Raw genomic sequence first — 17,811 nt, forward strand, 5'->3', positions numbered from 1 at the left:
TTATCGATAAAATATGCACTTACGTTCTCACCTTAAAAACAATATAAACGTTATATATATAAAAGTAACGAAAACATACAATATTGATATAAACATTTCATTTGGATTATTATGTGGCTTTTTGGCTATGAAAGTCATATATTCATACATTCTTGCCTTCTTGGCTAACCGTGCCTACTGATTGCAAATAAATGGTTTGTTTATGTACTTACCTACATAAACGGTCACTTCTCTTCTCTTACCAAGTCCTAATATTACATTATCATTATCATATCATATTACATTATTATATATCTCTGATCATAGGTCTGTATGCCTCCCTTTTTCTGTAACGTGAATAAAAAGGACGGCATGTTGTCTATGACTATATTTCTATGATAGTGTAATATCGGCCTAAATAGTTTGTAAAAAATAGAAGATGGGAGATACGAGTATAAAACAAATAAATACATTCTTCTCTTCTCCTTACGCAAAGACCTAAGTAATTTAATTCGTGTAGCATCCCTCTATTAATTTCTAGTCCACCACTCAAGAATCTACTTATACTTACCTCAATAATATTTTCTCTATCAAATAGAAAATAAAACAAAACGGCAGTGTAGGTACCAAAATTTATTATTTCAATAGTTTCATCTATTTTTAGTTTCTTTTTAATAATGTTTGAGAATTTCTGGAAAACTAAAAAATACTATAAGTTTAATTCACTAGAAATGTTACATTACCATTTACCCAGTCTGTGATACCTGATCATCATTAATCATTTTTATGTCCTTTTCAATGCAAGAATGTCAATAGAGTTAATGTCGGGACGTCGATAAAAATGACACATCACTAGTACAAAAAATTAAAATTTTGAAAAAACCCCCGACCGCGACCTAGTGGACCGATTTTCATGAAATATGGCTAAGAACACTCCCGACTAACACAGCTTTGAAATAAAAAAAACTAAATCGAAATCGGTTCATCCGTTCGGGAGCTACGATGCCACAGACAGACACACACACAGACAAACAGACAGACAGACAGACAGACAGACAGACAGACAGACAGACAGACAGACACGTCAAACTTATAACACCCCTTCGTTTTTACGTCGGGGGTTAAAAACATAACCTAAAAACAGTTTGGAGAAACTTCAGAACAGAATTTAACATGGTAGTAGTTATTATATAAACTATGAAAAGATCGTATTTTATGCTTTGTTTAGATCCTACAAATAATAGTATCAATAACTGACTGAAATTCACTAATGAAACACAGCAGGTTCTTGGGAGTTTTCTTTTCTCCATGTACGTGAATTACAGTCCTTAATCACACAAGGAACTTGAACACATCACAAATAAGAATTTAGCAGGATCATCAACTATCTATCAGGAATAAACACAATTAAATTAAAAATCGGCCAGACGACCGCCGAGATATTTGATCTAATATAATACGATTATGTACAATTGTCAAAGGTAGACCTGGGGAGACATCTGGGGGCCTGCTCCATTTCAGCTTCTTGGCCTTCTTTTTGGTGGAGTCTTGGGAGTAAAGGAACCGCGAGCATCGCACCTTGAACTTCGTGTTTCCGGTCTTCTTCTTCGGAAATCTAAGAAATATATAAAGTTGAATTTGTAAAATAGCTAAATAACAAGAGAATCATAACAAAGAACAATAATCATTGATGGCGTTTTTAAGGTATGAATATTGATAGGTTATTATTGCAAGGTCGATAAAACACATCACATCACTATGCTAAAAAACATAACCTTTCCGAGTTTGAGAAAACTTCCAAAAAATATGCAAAAATCTATACAGAATTGAATAAGATTTGAATTGTATAAACTACTAATATGTACATTTATATTTCTGCCAGGTCGTATCAATAAATATTATCAAAAACTCAAGAAACTTACCGATGAAATGATATAACCTCTTGCGTGTTTTCTTTTCTTCCTGAATGTGATTTGCAACACTTGATCACACAAGCCATAGTCAGAAATGAAACTTGGAACTATCACAAATATACACTGAGCTATTTTTTCCACGATCTATCAGAAATCCTCACAAAATAAATAAATATCGTCAAGACGACCATTGAAGTCGCGCTAAAAACTCGAACCAATATAATACGACTATGTACAGTTGTCAAAGATGGAGACCGAGTGTGAAATGACAAACGTATATTTAATTTTGCCGTATAATAAATGGACCCCAGGTCCGTTTTGACATCAGCATTTAGGGACAACCTTCGAGAAAACGAAAGAAGTTGTGGAATATTGTCTCATTCGCTCATATAAAAAAGGTAATAGTGTGGTGTGAGTAAGATACATGTCACCGAGCTCTTATTTTAGCATGGCTTCCATGCTTTAGTTATACTTCCGTGCACAAAACCAGGGACCACCTACCAAAAAGAGAAATAACTAGCATATATCCATCCTTTTTCAATACATTATCTAAGTCATAAGAAGTCATAAGGAAGTCAAGGATGAGTATATGCATTTTACACGAATTTTTATTAGGGGGGCTTGGTTTCATGTAATCATTCGTCAACCACAGGTGACCACATTGCAGGTGGTACAGCGACATCTAGCGAAACATTTGAACATCAAAAAATACTTATACATTTTATAACAAGTCATTCTATCGTTTTATTCTTATCCCTCTATCGGATTTACTATTTCCTTTGACTGAAAACACCGTGGTTTTATCCTTGAGAAAATGATGGTCTGGCGGCTCTAGCTCTTTCCATAAAGAAATGAGAAGCGATGAGCTATTATCGGCAATAGAAACGAACAAAAAATAGTCGCACCCGTGTAAATAAAAAAGACAGCGAGCGATTTATAATTCATAGCTCGGAAACTAACTCGCTCGCGCTATTATCGCGTCTCTTACCACACCTCGGACACTGGCGATCAAATATGAGAGGCGCGATCCTAGCACACATTCTAAGCTCGTGTAGGCGAACTATGCTTGTATGAGTGAAATGACAAGTCGACTGCTCGCGTTTTTGACAAGCGGTAACTGTGAGGTAACCGAGATGTGGGCGGCACTTTCAGCGGGGAGCGGGAGTGGAAATACTGTACGATAGTACTCTTTATTATACTGTGCTTTTACTTATAATACGGGAGCTACTACCTGTTCGTTTTTATAGCCGATAACTCATTTGGTCTCATCATCCTCCTCCTTGCGTTATCTCGGCATTCGCCACGGCTCATGGGAGCTTGGGGTCCGCTTTGACTAATCCCAAGATTTGTCGTAAGCAACAATGAGTAAATAATAATAAATCAGTTTAGATGTAATGTTACTTTATTTCAGTAAATAGCCTATATACAATCCCGTGTTCCTGTCGCTTTGGATTTCATAACAATGCGGCGTAGCCGTCCGGACTTACAACTAGAAGTTAATTATATTGTGACTCTACATCGTCAGCTCCTGCAAGAAAAAGAAAAGAAATGTTAATAATATGCATCAAATAAAATAATAGGCTACTAGACTCGTATCGAATTTAGCACATCAAGTTATTGTTTTCTGTAGTATTTGACTTAAGAAATAAAGTTATAAACTTGCGGGGATTAAAAGTGCGTGATGACTGCGTATTTTTAATTAAAGATGAGTGTATGTTTTTTTAAATTATGGACTCCGAAAACGGTGTTGGCCATTGGAGTGACGTCACATAATTCAAATCAACTATGGAAATTAGAGGTACTAATCTAATCTCCATAGAAGTAACCTCTATGCTCTATTGTATTAAAATTCATAGTCGTTGCTCAGCTGTGACAGTGTCAAATATTTTTTCTAAATATACTGACGTCATGTCATATATATTCTATAGATTAATATGGCTGATGTTGTTTTTGCCTGATCACGTAAAGTTTACTTTTAAATAATTTTTTTGCAGGTTTTTAAGTCGTAATAAAATATGGTACTATTTTTTTTTCGTTTAATTAGACAGTAATTAATAATATAGCCAAGTCAAGTAGCCTATATCAGTGTGTGTTGCCAGTGATATCCGTGTGTGTTACAGAAGATCGCAGCCAAATAGCACTAGGACCCTACTCATAGTGTTGTGTTCAGGAACCGACAGGTCGGTGAGTAAGGCTGCCAGAGCTCAACGTGGGTGCGGTGTGCTGATGACGGGAGGAATTACGGAACTAACTTGTTCTGTCTATTGTCCTTTGAGTCGTCGGCAACCCAAACCCTCCTTAGAACTTATACCAGCAATTCTCGAAAAGTTTGTACAAAAGTTAAATTTGTTTTTATTATTCCTATTTTCTTACCAACATATTTTTGATGAATTGAGATTTTAGTAAGTTTTATTTCGTCATTAAGGTTCTCTAGTATCTATATTTTCTTAATTACAACAATTATCCTATGTAGAAGGCGACTGTGGGATATGGGTTAAATTGTGGCGTAGGCGAGAGGCTGGCAACCTGTCACTGCAATGTCACAGTTCCGTTTTCTTGTCAACCCCTTATTTGCCAAGAGTGGCACTGATACTTTAGTAGTTTCATGTGCTCTGCCTACCCCTTCATGGGATACAGGCGTGATTGTATGTTGTATCCTGTGTATATCTTACGACAGTCGACTTATATTACTAAATGTTGGTAACAAAATAGGATCAATTAAAATTTGCTGACGTGGCTATGTACAAAGTGGTGATACACTCCTTTTTGCTGTGTACTTAACTGTGTACTTAACACAGCAAAAGGGAATGTACAAGTTTCTAATGGGGTGGCAACGCGCATGTGACGCAAACAAGCCTACGGCCCGCCTGATGGAAAGCGGTCACCATAACCTATGGACGCCTGCAACTCAAATAATGTCACATGCGCGTTGCCATCCTAGAGCCGGAGGATGCCGGTCGCGTCAGTACGCGCCGTTGCCGTGTGGCGCTGCGAGAGAGCCAAATTATCTACCGAGTCGTCCTTATACTGTGCTACAAGCTACCATAGACTCACCATAATGGCGTTGACGATGTCGGATTGGTTGTTGCGCAGCGCCCGCACGGCCCTCGCGCGGGACACGTTGGCCTGAGACATCACTATCTCGACGTCCTTCTCATCGACGCCGGATTCGTCAATTCCTTCCTCGTCCTCTTCCTCGGCAATCGGTGCTACGGTCTGCAATAGAAAAAAAAAATCAGTTATTCACCAATCAATACACATATTATTATACCCAGATATTTTTCTGGCACGAAAGCCAAGTTGTTAGTGCTTGACAAAATAAAAACATCGACAATCAAAGGTTAACTGGAAGAAATCCCTCAAAGGGATAAGTTCGCCTTTGTACTGTTCTTTACTGTGTTTTTTGTTATTAATTGTAAAATAAAGAGTTTACTACTACTACTACTACAATCCTTTTATCGATAAATAGCCTTACATAAGGTTATTAGTTACCCCTAATAATAATCTCTAATATTTTGAACGATTACAACAACATTCATATCAACTAACGTTAATACAATATCCAAAAATAAAATAAAACTATTTTAAAATAATAACATTTACGCTACAAGGCCACAACAAAAGGGCTTATTTCCGAAAAGTTCGCATCAAAAGTGCTTAATTCTCAAAAACATATGGTAATTAAATATTTATTTAGGTACACATGTTACGTTTGATGTAATCATAGCATTAACGTCAACTTACAATATTACAATTTTGCAAAATAAATATTAATTTCAAAAACAATACTGTGGAATTATGTTTTTCTCGATTTCCCAAAAAAAGTTCAAAGTGGAAATAAGCCTTTTTGAAAAGACACTCCTCAATTAATGACATATTATAATGTACTAGCGACCCGCCCCGGCTTCGCACGGGTACTATACCTACATGTAAACCTTCCTCGAGAATCACTCTATCTATTAAAAAAAACCGCATCAAGATCCGTTGCGTAGTTTTAAAGATTTAAGCATACATAGGGACAGAGAAAGCGACTTTGTTTTATACTATGTAGTGATAGTGAAGTTATCGATGAACTAAATATCGATAGGAAGTCACTAGTGTCACTACCACTTCGTTCGTGCCAGAAAAATATCTAGATATACATAATTATACAACGTTCAACAAATGAAGAACGTCGTACTTAAAAATTAAATTATATTGTGATTTTTATAACAGGTCAAATATGGACCTACTAAGTGTATGATCTGTGTTGAAACATCGTTAGCTAGTTTGCCGAAGGTACAGCGCCATCTAGCGTCGAATTGAACAATCTGTCTGCCTACCAAACTAGGCGTAGAAAAGCGTTGAAAATAAAAATAGGCTTATACTGTGTGCTACTCTGCGGCGGCGCCACCATAATGAAATTCAACTAATTATATGTTAAAATGATGTTCGTAAGACGTACAGTATGTACGTATAATTTTATGACTGTACCTATAGCGGGAAACGAAATAATGGGCTTTTATTGTGGCGCCGCTGCAGAGGATGCTCTGCAGCGGCGCCACTCAGTTCTCATAGATAGATATGACATCATCTACTTTTTTCTCATGGAAATTGATGTACCAATGCTGTTTATTATGTACGTATTGAAAAAATCACTATAACTTAGTAAATTTATGTACTTTCAGTAATTCCGCATTCCGCCTGAACGGTATGAGCTAGTATGTAAGGAGGTGTACTTACGGGTAAGCGAGAGGGAGATATGTTCCTTCCCGCTCGCTCCCGCGCTCGGCGCGTTTCGTTCTAGGTTTCAATAATTATTATTAAATTTATGCCCTGTTGTACACTTTGCTTTTTACTTCGATTGCGAGGAATTAATTATATTTTTCTCGGCAATTTACACCACGAAATTGTCGTAAAGCGAAAGAACATAATAGGTATATAAGATAACCAATTCCCGCCAACTTTTTTTTCAACATGTGATCAGAGTTTCAGACGCTTGGTTTTTTGCCAAGTCAAAAATTTTTTAAACGATAAGTAATCGAATCCTATTTTATTTAATTTACTTAATTTAATGACAGAAAATACGGAATTCTAATAAATTATAGCAAAAATAAAATAACCTATCAAAGTTTTGTCACCTACACAATTTTATTGCTCAATAAAATTGTGCAATATGTTTTAACTGTTTGTCTCTTGAGACCGATTACCTTAGTCTTAGGCTCCCCACAGACAGTCTTAAAAATTCATAATCTTAAAAAAAACTTGTATGCAATCTGACAGTTCAAACTGACACTGACAAGACACTGACAGATCTGAACTGTCAGATTGCATACAAGTTTTTTTTAAGATTATGAATTTTTAAGACTGTCTGTGGGGAGCCTTAGGCCGGCACGGCAACAGACAGTCTTAAAATTCATAATTTGATAAAGTCATAGGCTTCCCACAGACAGTCTTAAAAATTCATAATCTTAAAAAAAACTTGTATGCAATCTGACAGTTCAAACTGACACTGACAAGACACTGACAGATCTGTCAGTGTCAATTTGCATACAATTTTTTTTTAAGATTATGAATTTTTAAGACTGTCTGTGGGAAGCCATAATCAGTACAAAAATCAGATCGAGTGCACGGAGTTCCATACAATTTCGCGACCGTCCACACTAGGGCTTCCAATACCGGGATCCCGGTATCACGGGATCCCGGGATCCCGCCTTTTTTTGGGCACATTTCAATACCTGTATTTAATTTAGTAATACCGGGATCCCGGTATTTTTAGTAACTACCAAATGAACGTAAATCACTCATCAAAAACGTTAAATTTCTGCATCACGATGGTAACTACACGCGTAAATCTTCTTCTTGCTCTCGTTTTTCGATTTGACACATTCTCTGTTTGGTGTTTTTGCAATATTTGTATGAAAATGATTGTTTTTTCGATGATTAGCTAGATAAAGAATTAAAGATACGTGTCAAAAGCATTCATTGAGGAGGGTCGGCCGCGAGGAGCAACACATCAAACGTAGTTGCAACAGGACACAAATCCTCTGTAAACAAATCGCCTTGATGCATCTATATCATAGATATAACTTTTCAAAAAATTGGTTAATGCATACGAACTAACGTATACCGTAGCTACTCTATTTTTACTATGCGTGTGCGTTAGTGTGTTGAACTCTATCTAGCTCAAAACTTTGCCGTACATAACATTCCCTATACTTAGTACCGAAATTGGGAAATCACTCCTTAACTATCAAAATCAAGAAAAATACTTTTCTAATCCGTAAATTAAGTGTTCCTATTCCGCGGATAATCTTTTTGATTTTGATTATCATGGATTTCCGCAAAGTAATGTGTGATTCCATAGATTATTTCTTAATGTGATTTTTGATAATCTATGTCGGACAATTCAGCTTTTTTGGCTTATTGTTCAATGATTTGGCGGATTTATTTTATTAGTGCATTAGCGCCTCTAGCGCCACGAAATACAAAAATACCACTAAATTGTACCACAGATATTGATTACAATGTGTTTCTAAAAAAAATCATCTCATGTTCTAATTTCAAAAGTCAATGATGAAACTATAATCGAGAAATGCTTCTTAATGCTTGTTATTTAATAAAGTGATATTATAGTTAAACCTACAGCACAACTACACCATTAACACTGACTATAAAATGTAACACAGCATGAATGAGCCACAGCAGCTTCCTAGTATCACAGCCATACTAAAGAAGAGGCGATTGAGGTGGCTCGGGCATGTGTATCGAATGGAGCGGACTCGTTTGCCACGCTGGGAGATGTTGTAGATGCAAAAAGACCGGTCGGACGGCCAACGCTGCGCTTTAAAGATTGCGTGAAGCGTGACATGGTCACATTTGATATTCCATGCGACCCGTGGCAATGACTGGCCGAAGACCGAACCACGTGGCGCCGTGTTGTCCATGACGTTCAATCCAAGCACGACAATGCCTGGTTCTCCTCCTTGAATGATAAACGCGTGAGGCGTCACGAGCAAGCCTCTAAACCCCGCTCATCTGGGGGAGCATACACCTGCCGTGTGTGCGGACGAGGGATCCTCTATCGAATTGGGCTGTACAGCCACAAACGTAAGTGTCGCAAGGATGCCGTTTGAACCATCTGGTTATATATGCAAAGGCTTGTTATTATTAAAATGTAAAAGGTTCTATTCCGCACGAGCTTAAAGAGATCGATTTGGCAGAAAACATGGTTTGCTATAGCCGCGTCTTCTTGTGAAATGTCCGATATGGCGGCGATATCTAACTTACAGAATCACCTGAGTAGAGATCTGGCGCTCTTTCCCGTTTGCTTTTATACTGCGTACTTGGGACTGAGGACTCATAACAAAAATAAAGAGCACAGGGCGTAGCCCTTTGAACTATGTATACTTAAAAACAATAGAAGTTGAACGGACTTGGCCACATAAGTTTGCGAACCGTTTGGGTTGAAATCGAAACTTATTGTATTAATCGAAGTTGGAAATGTAATCGATTTGACACCTCACTAAGTCGGATTGGCAAGATTCCGCTGTAGTATATAACACGCATGAAAAGTAACGAGATTTTGAATAAAATTTGTTATTTTAAGCAAATTACTTGGTTTTTATATTTTCCCGATTTCAATACCGGGATCCCGGAATTGAAATCGCTAATACCGGAATGAATACCGGTATTGGATAAGGTCCGGTATTTGGAAGCCCTAGTCCACACACACTCTTGTTTTTTAAGATTATGAATTTTAAGACTGTCTGTTGCCGTGCCGGCCTAAGACTAAGGTAATCGGTCTCAAGAGACAAACAGTTAAAACATATTGCACAATTTTATTGAGCAATAAAATTGTGTAGGTGACAAAACTTTGATAGGTTATTTTATTTTTGCTATAATTTATTAGAATTCCGTATTTTCTGTCATTAAATTAAGTAAATTAAATAAAATAGGATTCGATTACTTATCGTTTAAAAAATTTTTGACTTGGCAAAAAACCAAGCGTCTGAAACTCTGATCACATGTTGAAAAAAAAGTTGGCGGGAATTGGTTATCTTATGTACCTATTATGTTCTTTCGCTTTACGACAATTTCGTGGTGTAAATTGCCGAGAAAAATATAATTATTCCTCGCAATCGAAGTAAAAAGCAAGTGTACAACAGGGGCATAAATTTAATAATAATTATTGAAACCTAGAACGAAACGCGCCGAGCGCGGGAGCGAGCGGGAAGGAACATATCTCCCTCTCGCTTACCCGTAGGTACACCTCCTTACATACTAGCTCATACCGTTCAGGCGGAATGCGGAATTACTGAAAGTACATAAATTTACTAAGTTATAGTGATTTTTTCAATACGTACATAATAAACAGCATTGGTACATCAATTTCCATGAGAAAAAAGTAGATGATGTCATATCTATCTATGAGAACTGAGTGGCGCCGCTGCAGAGCATCCTCTGCAGCGGCGCCACAATAAAAGCCCATTATTTCGTTTCCCGCTATAGGTACAGTCATAAAATTATACGTACATACTGTACGTCTTACGAACATCATTTTAACATATAATTAGTTGAATTTCATTATGGTGGCGCCGCCGCAGAGTAGCACACCTTATACTTGATATTATTGGCTTCGTGCGGAAGTGCATGGAGGGGGTAAGCAAAGCGATCGCAGTGCTTGCGGTGGTCAAAATAGACACTAAAAATGGGATGTCAAAATTCTCACAGTCATCAAAACTCATACAATATAACACAATGTGTAATGTTTGAAATGGGGCACCAATGTTTTTTCGTTGTTAATTGTAAAAAGAATAGCATAAATAGTCGTCGCATGTTGTATGTGTTTCCTAGAGCATACTGGAATTTGGATCAAAGAAATATGGCGTGAAAAGAAAACGTAAGTAAGTGATACTTATAACCCCAAATGTCAAAACAAAATATTATAATAATTATATTTATGCTTTGTTTACTTAATATTGTCCATTAGGCTGTTAGTATTTTTCCTACCGTAAAAGATTATGCTCAAAGATTCAGGCCTGGCCTGAAAATAGGCCCGTGTCGGAATTTTCTGCGGCCGCGGTCATGAATAGGTACATACGTTTAGACTTGTTTATATAGGCTTAACCCTTAAATGCATGATTTTTTTCTTTTAACTAGAAATTAATAATGTGATAGACAATGGTTTTCTGACTCTAGGAAAAATAATAAAAAAATATTTAACATCGATTTTAATACTAAATCAGTGTTAGAAGGAAAATTGGCTAAATCTTACTTATATAAATATATAATTACTAGTAAAATTTATAAGAAAACTTTTACTACTATTAAAAAGGTACACTATTTGAGAAACACCTATGATAAAATGATTAAACATAAAATAGTTACTAACTCTGAAAAAATCTGCCTGAATCATGTACTAAAAATCACCATCATCCAGTTTTTTCACACTTTTCCGCCATTTTTTCTTAAATAAAAACATTATTTCCAACCATTTAAGAAAAAATGGCGGAAAAGTGTGAAAAAACTGGATGATGATCCTACAGATCTAAGAAAAATAAATAAAAAAGTCCAGCTTATATTTTGGCTAGTTTATTAAAAAAATACATGCATTGTAGCCAAATGGCAACAATATGCATTTAAGGGTTAACGGGACGGAGGTTTCGCGAATACCATATCACATGCTCATGAGAACTTCTACCATTACTCCTATGTTCTTCAACATTCCTTATATGCCTTGCCAGCACCAATTTATTGCCTTTTTCAATAGCCAGGGGTTAGATGTTTATAACGTGAGTAATGCTTTGAAAACTGATTTTTATTATTATATGCATGTCTTTATAATCTATCTATCTAAATTACACTTAAAATAGTAGCTCTTGTTATTCTATTTATTTAGAATTAACGAAAAACCGTTAAAATAAATGTTTGTTTACTTGTAATTTTTTGACATTTTCCATTTCAAGTTCACATCGTAGGTAGTGTAATTGACGTGCACGTAGCCAATACAACGTTCAACATACTGAAGAGCGTCGTACTTAAAAATTAAATGTGTTGTTGTTGTAGTAATTTTCATGTAAAGTCAAATATGGACCTACAACAACGTGTACATGATCTGTGTTGAAACATCGTTAGCTAGTTTACCGAAGGTACAGCGCCATCTAGCGTCGAATTGAACAATCTGTCTGCCTACCAAACTAGGCGTAGAAAAGAGTGGAAAATGAAAATAGGCTTATACGAACTTAGAATGAAGCCAAAGACGAAGGGTGAGTAACGAATGAGCTTGCTTTCACTCGTAAATGAGTAGAATAATAATAATAAATAAATATAATAGGACATTCTGTAATTTTATGTATTAGTATTAATATCAAGTATATGTGTATTTTTATTCCTCTGTATTATTTTTTGTTGCATTCATTGTGTCCTTAAAAGTAGGTACCTAATTCTAATTATAGTTCTTTTGTGTTTGTAATTTTGCACCGCCTACAACTTCTCTGCTTTGCCTAAAGGTTGACTGGTAGAGAATGCCTTATGGCATTAAGTTCGCCTATTGTACATTGTGTTTCTTCGTTCAATAGAAATTAAATAAATAAATGACAGTGACATGCCTAGACACTTGCACAGGCGCCACCTGGCGGGGTAAAATGTGAAAATGCTTCCTCATTGGTGTGGTGAAAACTTTTGTACGTATGTAACTCACCGTGCCCGCACTAGCGCTGTCAGTGCCAGCAGCAGCGCTCTCCGGGGCCTTGAACCGCTCAGCGGCAGCCATCGTTGCCTGCTGGCTCAGGTCCTCGATCTTGGCCTCTCCGAACACGATGTAGGTGTCAGAGTGCGGGTTCTTGTAGACGTCGGGGGAGTTGATCACGAAGAGGATGTTCTTGGATTTGCGGATGGTGACCCTGTTCACTCCGGAGACCTGGGGATATGTAATATTTTTCATGAACAAATATAATAAGTTTTTTTACGACGTCTCATAACATGACCCCCTTTCTGCTCCATCATCATCCATTTGTAAGTGCGATAGGGACGGCCTGCTATTTTATCATTTATCGCGCGACCATAATTGCCTGCCAAATCAGCTCCATGATACCATAATATTGCATTGTCACGTGATTTACATATGTGTACTAAATTTCAGCTCAATCGGAAACCGGGAAGTGGGTCAAATTTAGCTTCTGCGTTTTGACCCAAACTAACTAACAAGACAAGTTGAATGAAAGCTTGTAAAAATTAAAGTTGCGAAAATATTTGAGCGTGACACTAATTACATTAATTGCCAATGGCTTATCAATTTGAAAGTGGCAAATTACTGCCTTGGGTGAGACTTAAAACTCACGGAATCGAGATCTGTCATATTATGAACCTTGTTTGAAGCATTTTTCAAGTGCAAGTCATGAAATATTGTTTAACACAATAGTACATTGTGATACAAGTGCGGGAAAGTGGAAATTCGAATCGAAAAGAAAAACTAAGGGCCGGTTACACCATACTGTCTGTCACCGTTAAAGCATTCGTTAAATTTTATTGTGTGGGAGGTCTCTGCTGCGTGACGATGATGTGTCTGTCAAATGTGGTTGATGCAACTGGTCCTAAGTGAATGTTTTGAATCGTCCAGAGTTACGAATTCCCTCTTTGCACGTGTATCGTACGTTTTTCAGTACATACGGCCCTTTAAAGTTGGCGCGTGGCCAAATGTCAATCGTCGACTAGACGCCAACAGAAAAGTAGTCTTGCTCTGTCGCGCCAATACGCAAGACCGATAGAGATAGATAGCTACGAAACAGATATTATCGTGAGCGTTTGTGCATTGGGCTACGCACTCTGACAAGAAATAAAGGAAAAATTAAAATATTCACACCTCCTGCAGGACTCAAACCTGCGACCTCTGTCCTTGCCCCTGGCCCCGGCAGGGCAATTTAAAAATGTGTAATATCGCTCGCAGACGTTTCTGCATGATAAAAAACAAATTAAGAAATGTAATACTTTGTGCAATAGTGCCAGAATAAACTTACGGGCTTAAGACCGAGTTTGCTCATGATCTTGCGGGCCTTCTTCTCTCCTCGGGACTGCTTGGCCTTGGAGATGATGTCGATGCCAGCGATCGGGTTTGAGATTCCACCGGTGCCTGGTGCTCCTGGAAAATTTGTGCCATTCTCTTTTAGTTACCAATTCTATTAAGTTTTTCAAACAATTTCCCATTCCCACTTGCATATTAGGGACAGATAACGCCATAATTAATTACAATTATTACCTTAGCCTTACAGTATAGCCTCTTAGGCCTACACCCAAAGGGTAGGCTAAAGAGAGAGAGAGAGAGAGTATAGCCGGCTATATTTCCGAGCTCATATAACCCGGCAACCTTCAAATCAAGAGTGAACAGGCATCTTCTGGGCGAGCTCACTCCATCGTAGGCCACGTCTGTGCCTTTGGCTAGTCTGTGGCCAAGAGTAAGCCTATTTATAATTTAAGAAGTAATTTTTTTAGAACCCTTTGTGGCACAATAAAAGTTCAAAATAGATTTTTGAACATATCCAAAACTTAAGCAGTTAGATAGTAACTCGGGAGTGTATTGTAGCGTTTATATCTGTGGTGAGTAAACTTTTTCCATTGGGGGCCAAAATTTCAAGGAATTTTAGAGGGGGGCTAGATTTACACCTAACCTGAGATAACCACAAAATTTAAATTAAAAAAAAACCACGACATAGTGGACAGATTTTCATGAAACATGGCTAAGAGCACTCCCGAGTCCCGACTAACTCAACTATCAAACAAAAAAAAAATCTAAATCAGTTTATCCGTTCGGGAGCTATGATGCCACAGACACGTCAAACTTACAACACCCCGTCGTTTTTGCGTTGGGGATTAAAAATGCATTATTACTACAATGCTGACCATATCACACCCTATTTTGAAGGGCCTGTCAGATAACATTCTTTTGCGGGCCGCATTTTCTCCAGCAGGCCATACTTAGCCTTCCACTGGTTTACATAATTAGTTCCTTACCAGCATCTTCAAGTTCCGGAATAGTGTCATCGGAGTCGGAGTCCGACGACGCTGTCTCCTCCTTCCTCTTCTCCGTCATGGAGGCGGTGGCCTTGTCCAGCTCTGTGAGTTCCGGCATTGTGTTCTGTGTGGAGGTAATCTTTGCCACGGTTCCTGAAAAAAAAATCAGATCATTGATTATACTATTAGCCAGCATTCCCACTTAAGCGTCGCGTGTCTCGGGGCGCGCAACGGACGTCCGCGCCACGCCACCTGAGTGTAATTCAAAAAACGTCTCCTCAGTACATTTTGTATAGGAAGGACGTAAGACGCGCCACGCCGCCGCCACGCCACCTGGGGCGCGTCTTACGTCCTTCCTATACAAAATCTGACTGCAAAATTATGTCTGCGCGTATAGACATACGTTGGGGCTGATGGCCAGGATTTGCGCTGATGTGGATGGCAGGTTGATGAAATGACGAAGGCAGCGGGTTCTTCGAATTAATTGATTTAATCCGGGATTTTTACATGGTTTTTACTTAATTGAAATGTACATAAAAAAAAAATGAGCAAAGTAGAAATTAGGTATGTGCTACGTGGTAGCAAAGGTGAGAAAGCGGAAGACAAAAAGCAAAATGTACTGAGGAGACGTTTTTTGAATTACACTCAGGTGGCGTGGCGCGGACGTCCGTTGCGCGCCCCGAGACACGCAACGCTCTGTGGCCGGTCCCTTAGTGCTAGGCCAATAAAAAAAAAAAATAATAATCATCATCAGCCTGTTGCAGTCCACTGCTGGACATAGGCCTCCCCCAAGGTACAGTCGCCTACAAAGAGATGTATAATACACTTTTTCACCTTATTGCATTGTAATACGGTGAAAAATGGATACATCTCTTTGTAGTCGACTGTACGCCACAGAGCCCGATCTGCTGCTTTATGCATTCAGTTTCTGCCAGCCCCCCTATGCAAATAATAATATAAGCCTTTTATTCAGACAATTATTTTTACAAATTACATTTATTTTAAAGTTTATAAATTTTAGTTTTACATTAATATTCATATATTGATTTTAGACAACATTGGTATGGTCTGTTTGCCGTCTGGCAAAGGCCTCTTCCATCCCTTTCAATTTTTCCCTGTCTCTCGCCAATCTGGTCCAGAGTATTCCCGCGAATTTTACTATTGAACAAATTGACATTTCACAAAGTTGACCAAAACCTTCCAAAAAATATATATATGCAAAGGGGATTTGTTCTGTGTGGAGGTTGGTTATCTTTGACGCAGCTTTTAAAAAAAAGTTGGCTGTTTGGTTATCATCATGCTAGGCCAATTAAAAATAAATTAAAAAGGCAGAGGTATAATTTCCTAATAATTATTGTACGTATTATTTTTGTACCTAACATTACTTATAATCAAAAACATCTAAATTCAAAGGTTTTCTTAACGATTTTAATCTATACTTCAGTGTTCTGAAATTAACAAAAGTTTAATACAGAGTTTAGTATGTTAAAATAATGGAAAATTAATGGCAAAACTTTCTAATAAATTGGGGTCTAACCACAAAGATCTGTTACCATATCGGTGGTTATTTTTAACCTTGGATATTTGATATTGAGATATACGGTACTTGTACATCAAAATACTAAAGAATGAAGGTTTGAAATGTTTATAAACATGAAAGAGTGTTACTAGATACCTTATATTGTTATAAAATGACGTAAATACATAGAAATTCCTGATTTTAATGTAAATTTAGGCGAAATTCCATGCGACTTTATAACTGCTGTAATTTCATTGAATTTTTGGGGTAGAGTTTGATGAATAACCGCAGTTACACTGTTTTTAGGTCATGAAACTATTTAGAACACAGTGAGTGCGCAGCAGACGAAAGTATATTTATCACAAACAATGAAAGGTATCGATTTTGTTGAGGTCCCAATGCCGCCTTTGTAAAGCCCTGGGTGGTGCACCGAAAACACTTATCACTAAAATAACACAGTTTCTCGAGCCTCAATAACACTTTTATACACTCAAGATTATCAATTCACACCTTCCGTGAAGGATTTCATCAAAAAATTCGGATTATTTACCTTTCTACAAGGAAATTTTCGTTTCACAGGCGATATCTACCCGTCGTGACAAATGACAAGAGGCTGAAGAAGGTGTGACAGAACGAGATAGAGTATAAAACAGGAGTAAATAGAAAACTAGTTATCTCTTTCATAACATAATTAAATGTAGTAACATTCAATGAAAAACGCAGCCAAATCAAAACAATTAAACAAGAAACTTCTTGCCAAACTTCGTTTGGTATTTGTTAGCATAAATGAAGTACAATTGCATGGTTTTGATGATTTATTTTAAAAATTATTTGGAAAGAACAAATAGTAGTAAAAAAGTTATTTATACTGGTATTACCAAAATCCGTATGCACGCATTTAGCGTTTGCGTACCAACAAAAATAAATATTAATAAATTACATACAACCAACAAGATAATAGAACAAATAAGGAAAATTATGTACAAAAATAGAATTTCCTTATATAATTTAATTCTTCAAAGTTTCTCATGATCCAAAATCTGTAAATTGTTTTTATTCTTCATACTAGGAAAGGAACGTGAAATTAAGTGATTGCGGTTGATCTTCACTGAAATGTATTTGTCTCTATCTAACACACCTCGCTGTTGCTCGGAAAAGTGAGACAAAAGATACGTTTGGTAATTTTCCTGTCACTGTCAAGTGTCAGTCACGTCACGTCATTCACGTCAATTGTCAATCGAACCTGCCTCTCTTCGAAGGAGAGACGTACGATCACTTTTACTCGCGATTATTTTCCCCTATTGTTTTCATTGTCCAACTTTATTACACAATCACCAACACGATAGCGCGGCGTGTTGTTCTGCATGATAATTGACTGCGATTTTATTGAAAATATGGTCGCTCGTTTGTGAT

The 17,811-nt window shown here is 37.3% G+C and overlaps 1 protein-coding gene across 1 annotated transcript; it reads right to left on the reverse strand.

Annotated features, from left to right (window-relative positions):
* Window positions 1-3,276: 3,276 nt before the first annotated feature.
* Window positions 3,277-17,077, reverse strand: LOC125238844 (nascent polypeptide-associated complex subunit alpha). The gene is made up of 6 exons (XM_048146305.1): window positions 16,949-17,077; window positions 14,880-15,032; window positions 13,889-14,010; window positions 12,574-12,792; window positions 4,947-5,108; window positions 3,277-3,420 (listed from the first exon to the last, which is right to left on the reverse strand). Exons 2-6 carry the CDS (start codon window positions 14,995-14,997, stop codon window positions 3,406-3,408), a joined length of 636 nt encoding a protein of 211 aa, XP_048002262.1. The 5' UTR covers window positions 14,998-15,032; window positions 16,949-17,077; the 3' UTR covers window positions 3,277-3,405.
* Between the last annotated feature and the right edge of the window lie 734 nt (window positions 17,078-17,811).

Source organism: Leguminivora glycinivorella, chromosome 24 (genome assembly GCF_023078275.1).
Source record: "Leguminivora glycinivorella isolate SPB_JAAS2020 chromosome 24, LegGlyc_1.1, whole genome shotgun sequence".
NCBI lineage: Eukaryota > Metazoa > Arthropoda > Insecta > Lepidoptera > Tortricidae > Leguminivora > Leguminivora glycinivorella.

Coding starts and splice junctions, on each gene's coding strand:
- LOC125238844 (XM_048146305.1), bottom strand. CDS start 14,997: ATGCCGGAACTCACAGAGCTGGACAAGGCCACCGCCTCCATGACGGAG. Junction 14,011..14,879: donor TCCGGAACTTGAAGATGCTG/GTAAGGAACTAA, acceptor CAAATTTTCCAG/GAGCACCAGGCACCGGTGGA. Junction 5,109..12,573: donor ACAGCGCTAGTGCGGGCACG/GTGAGTTACATA, acceptor TTTCTATTGCAG/ACCGTAGCACCGATTGCCGA.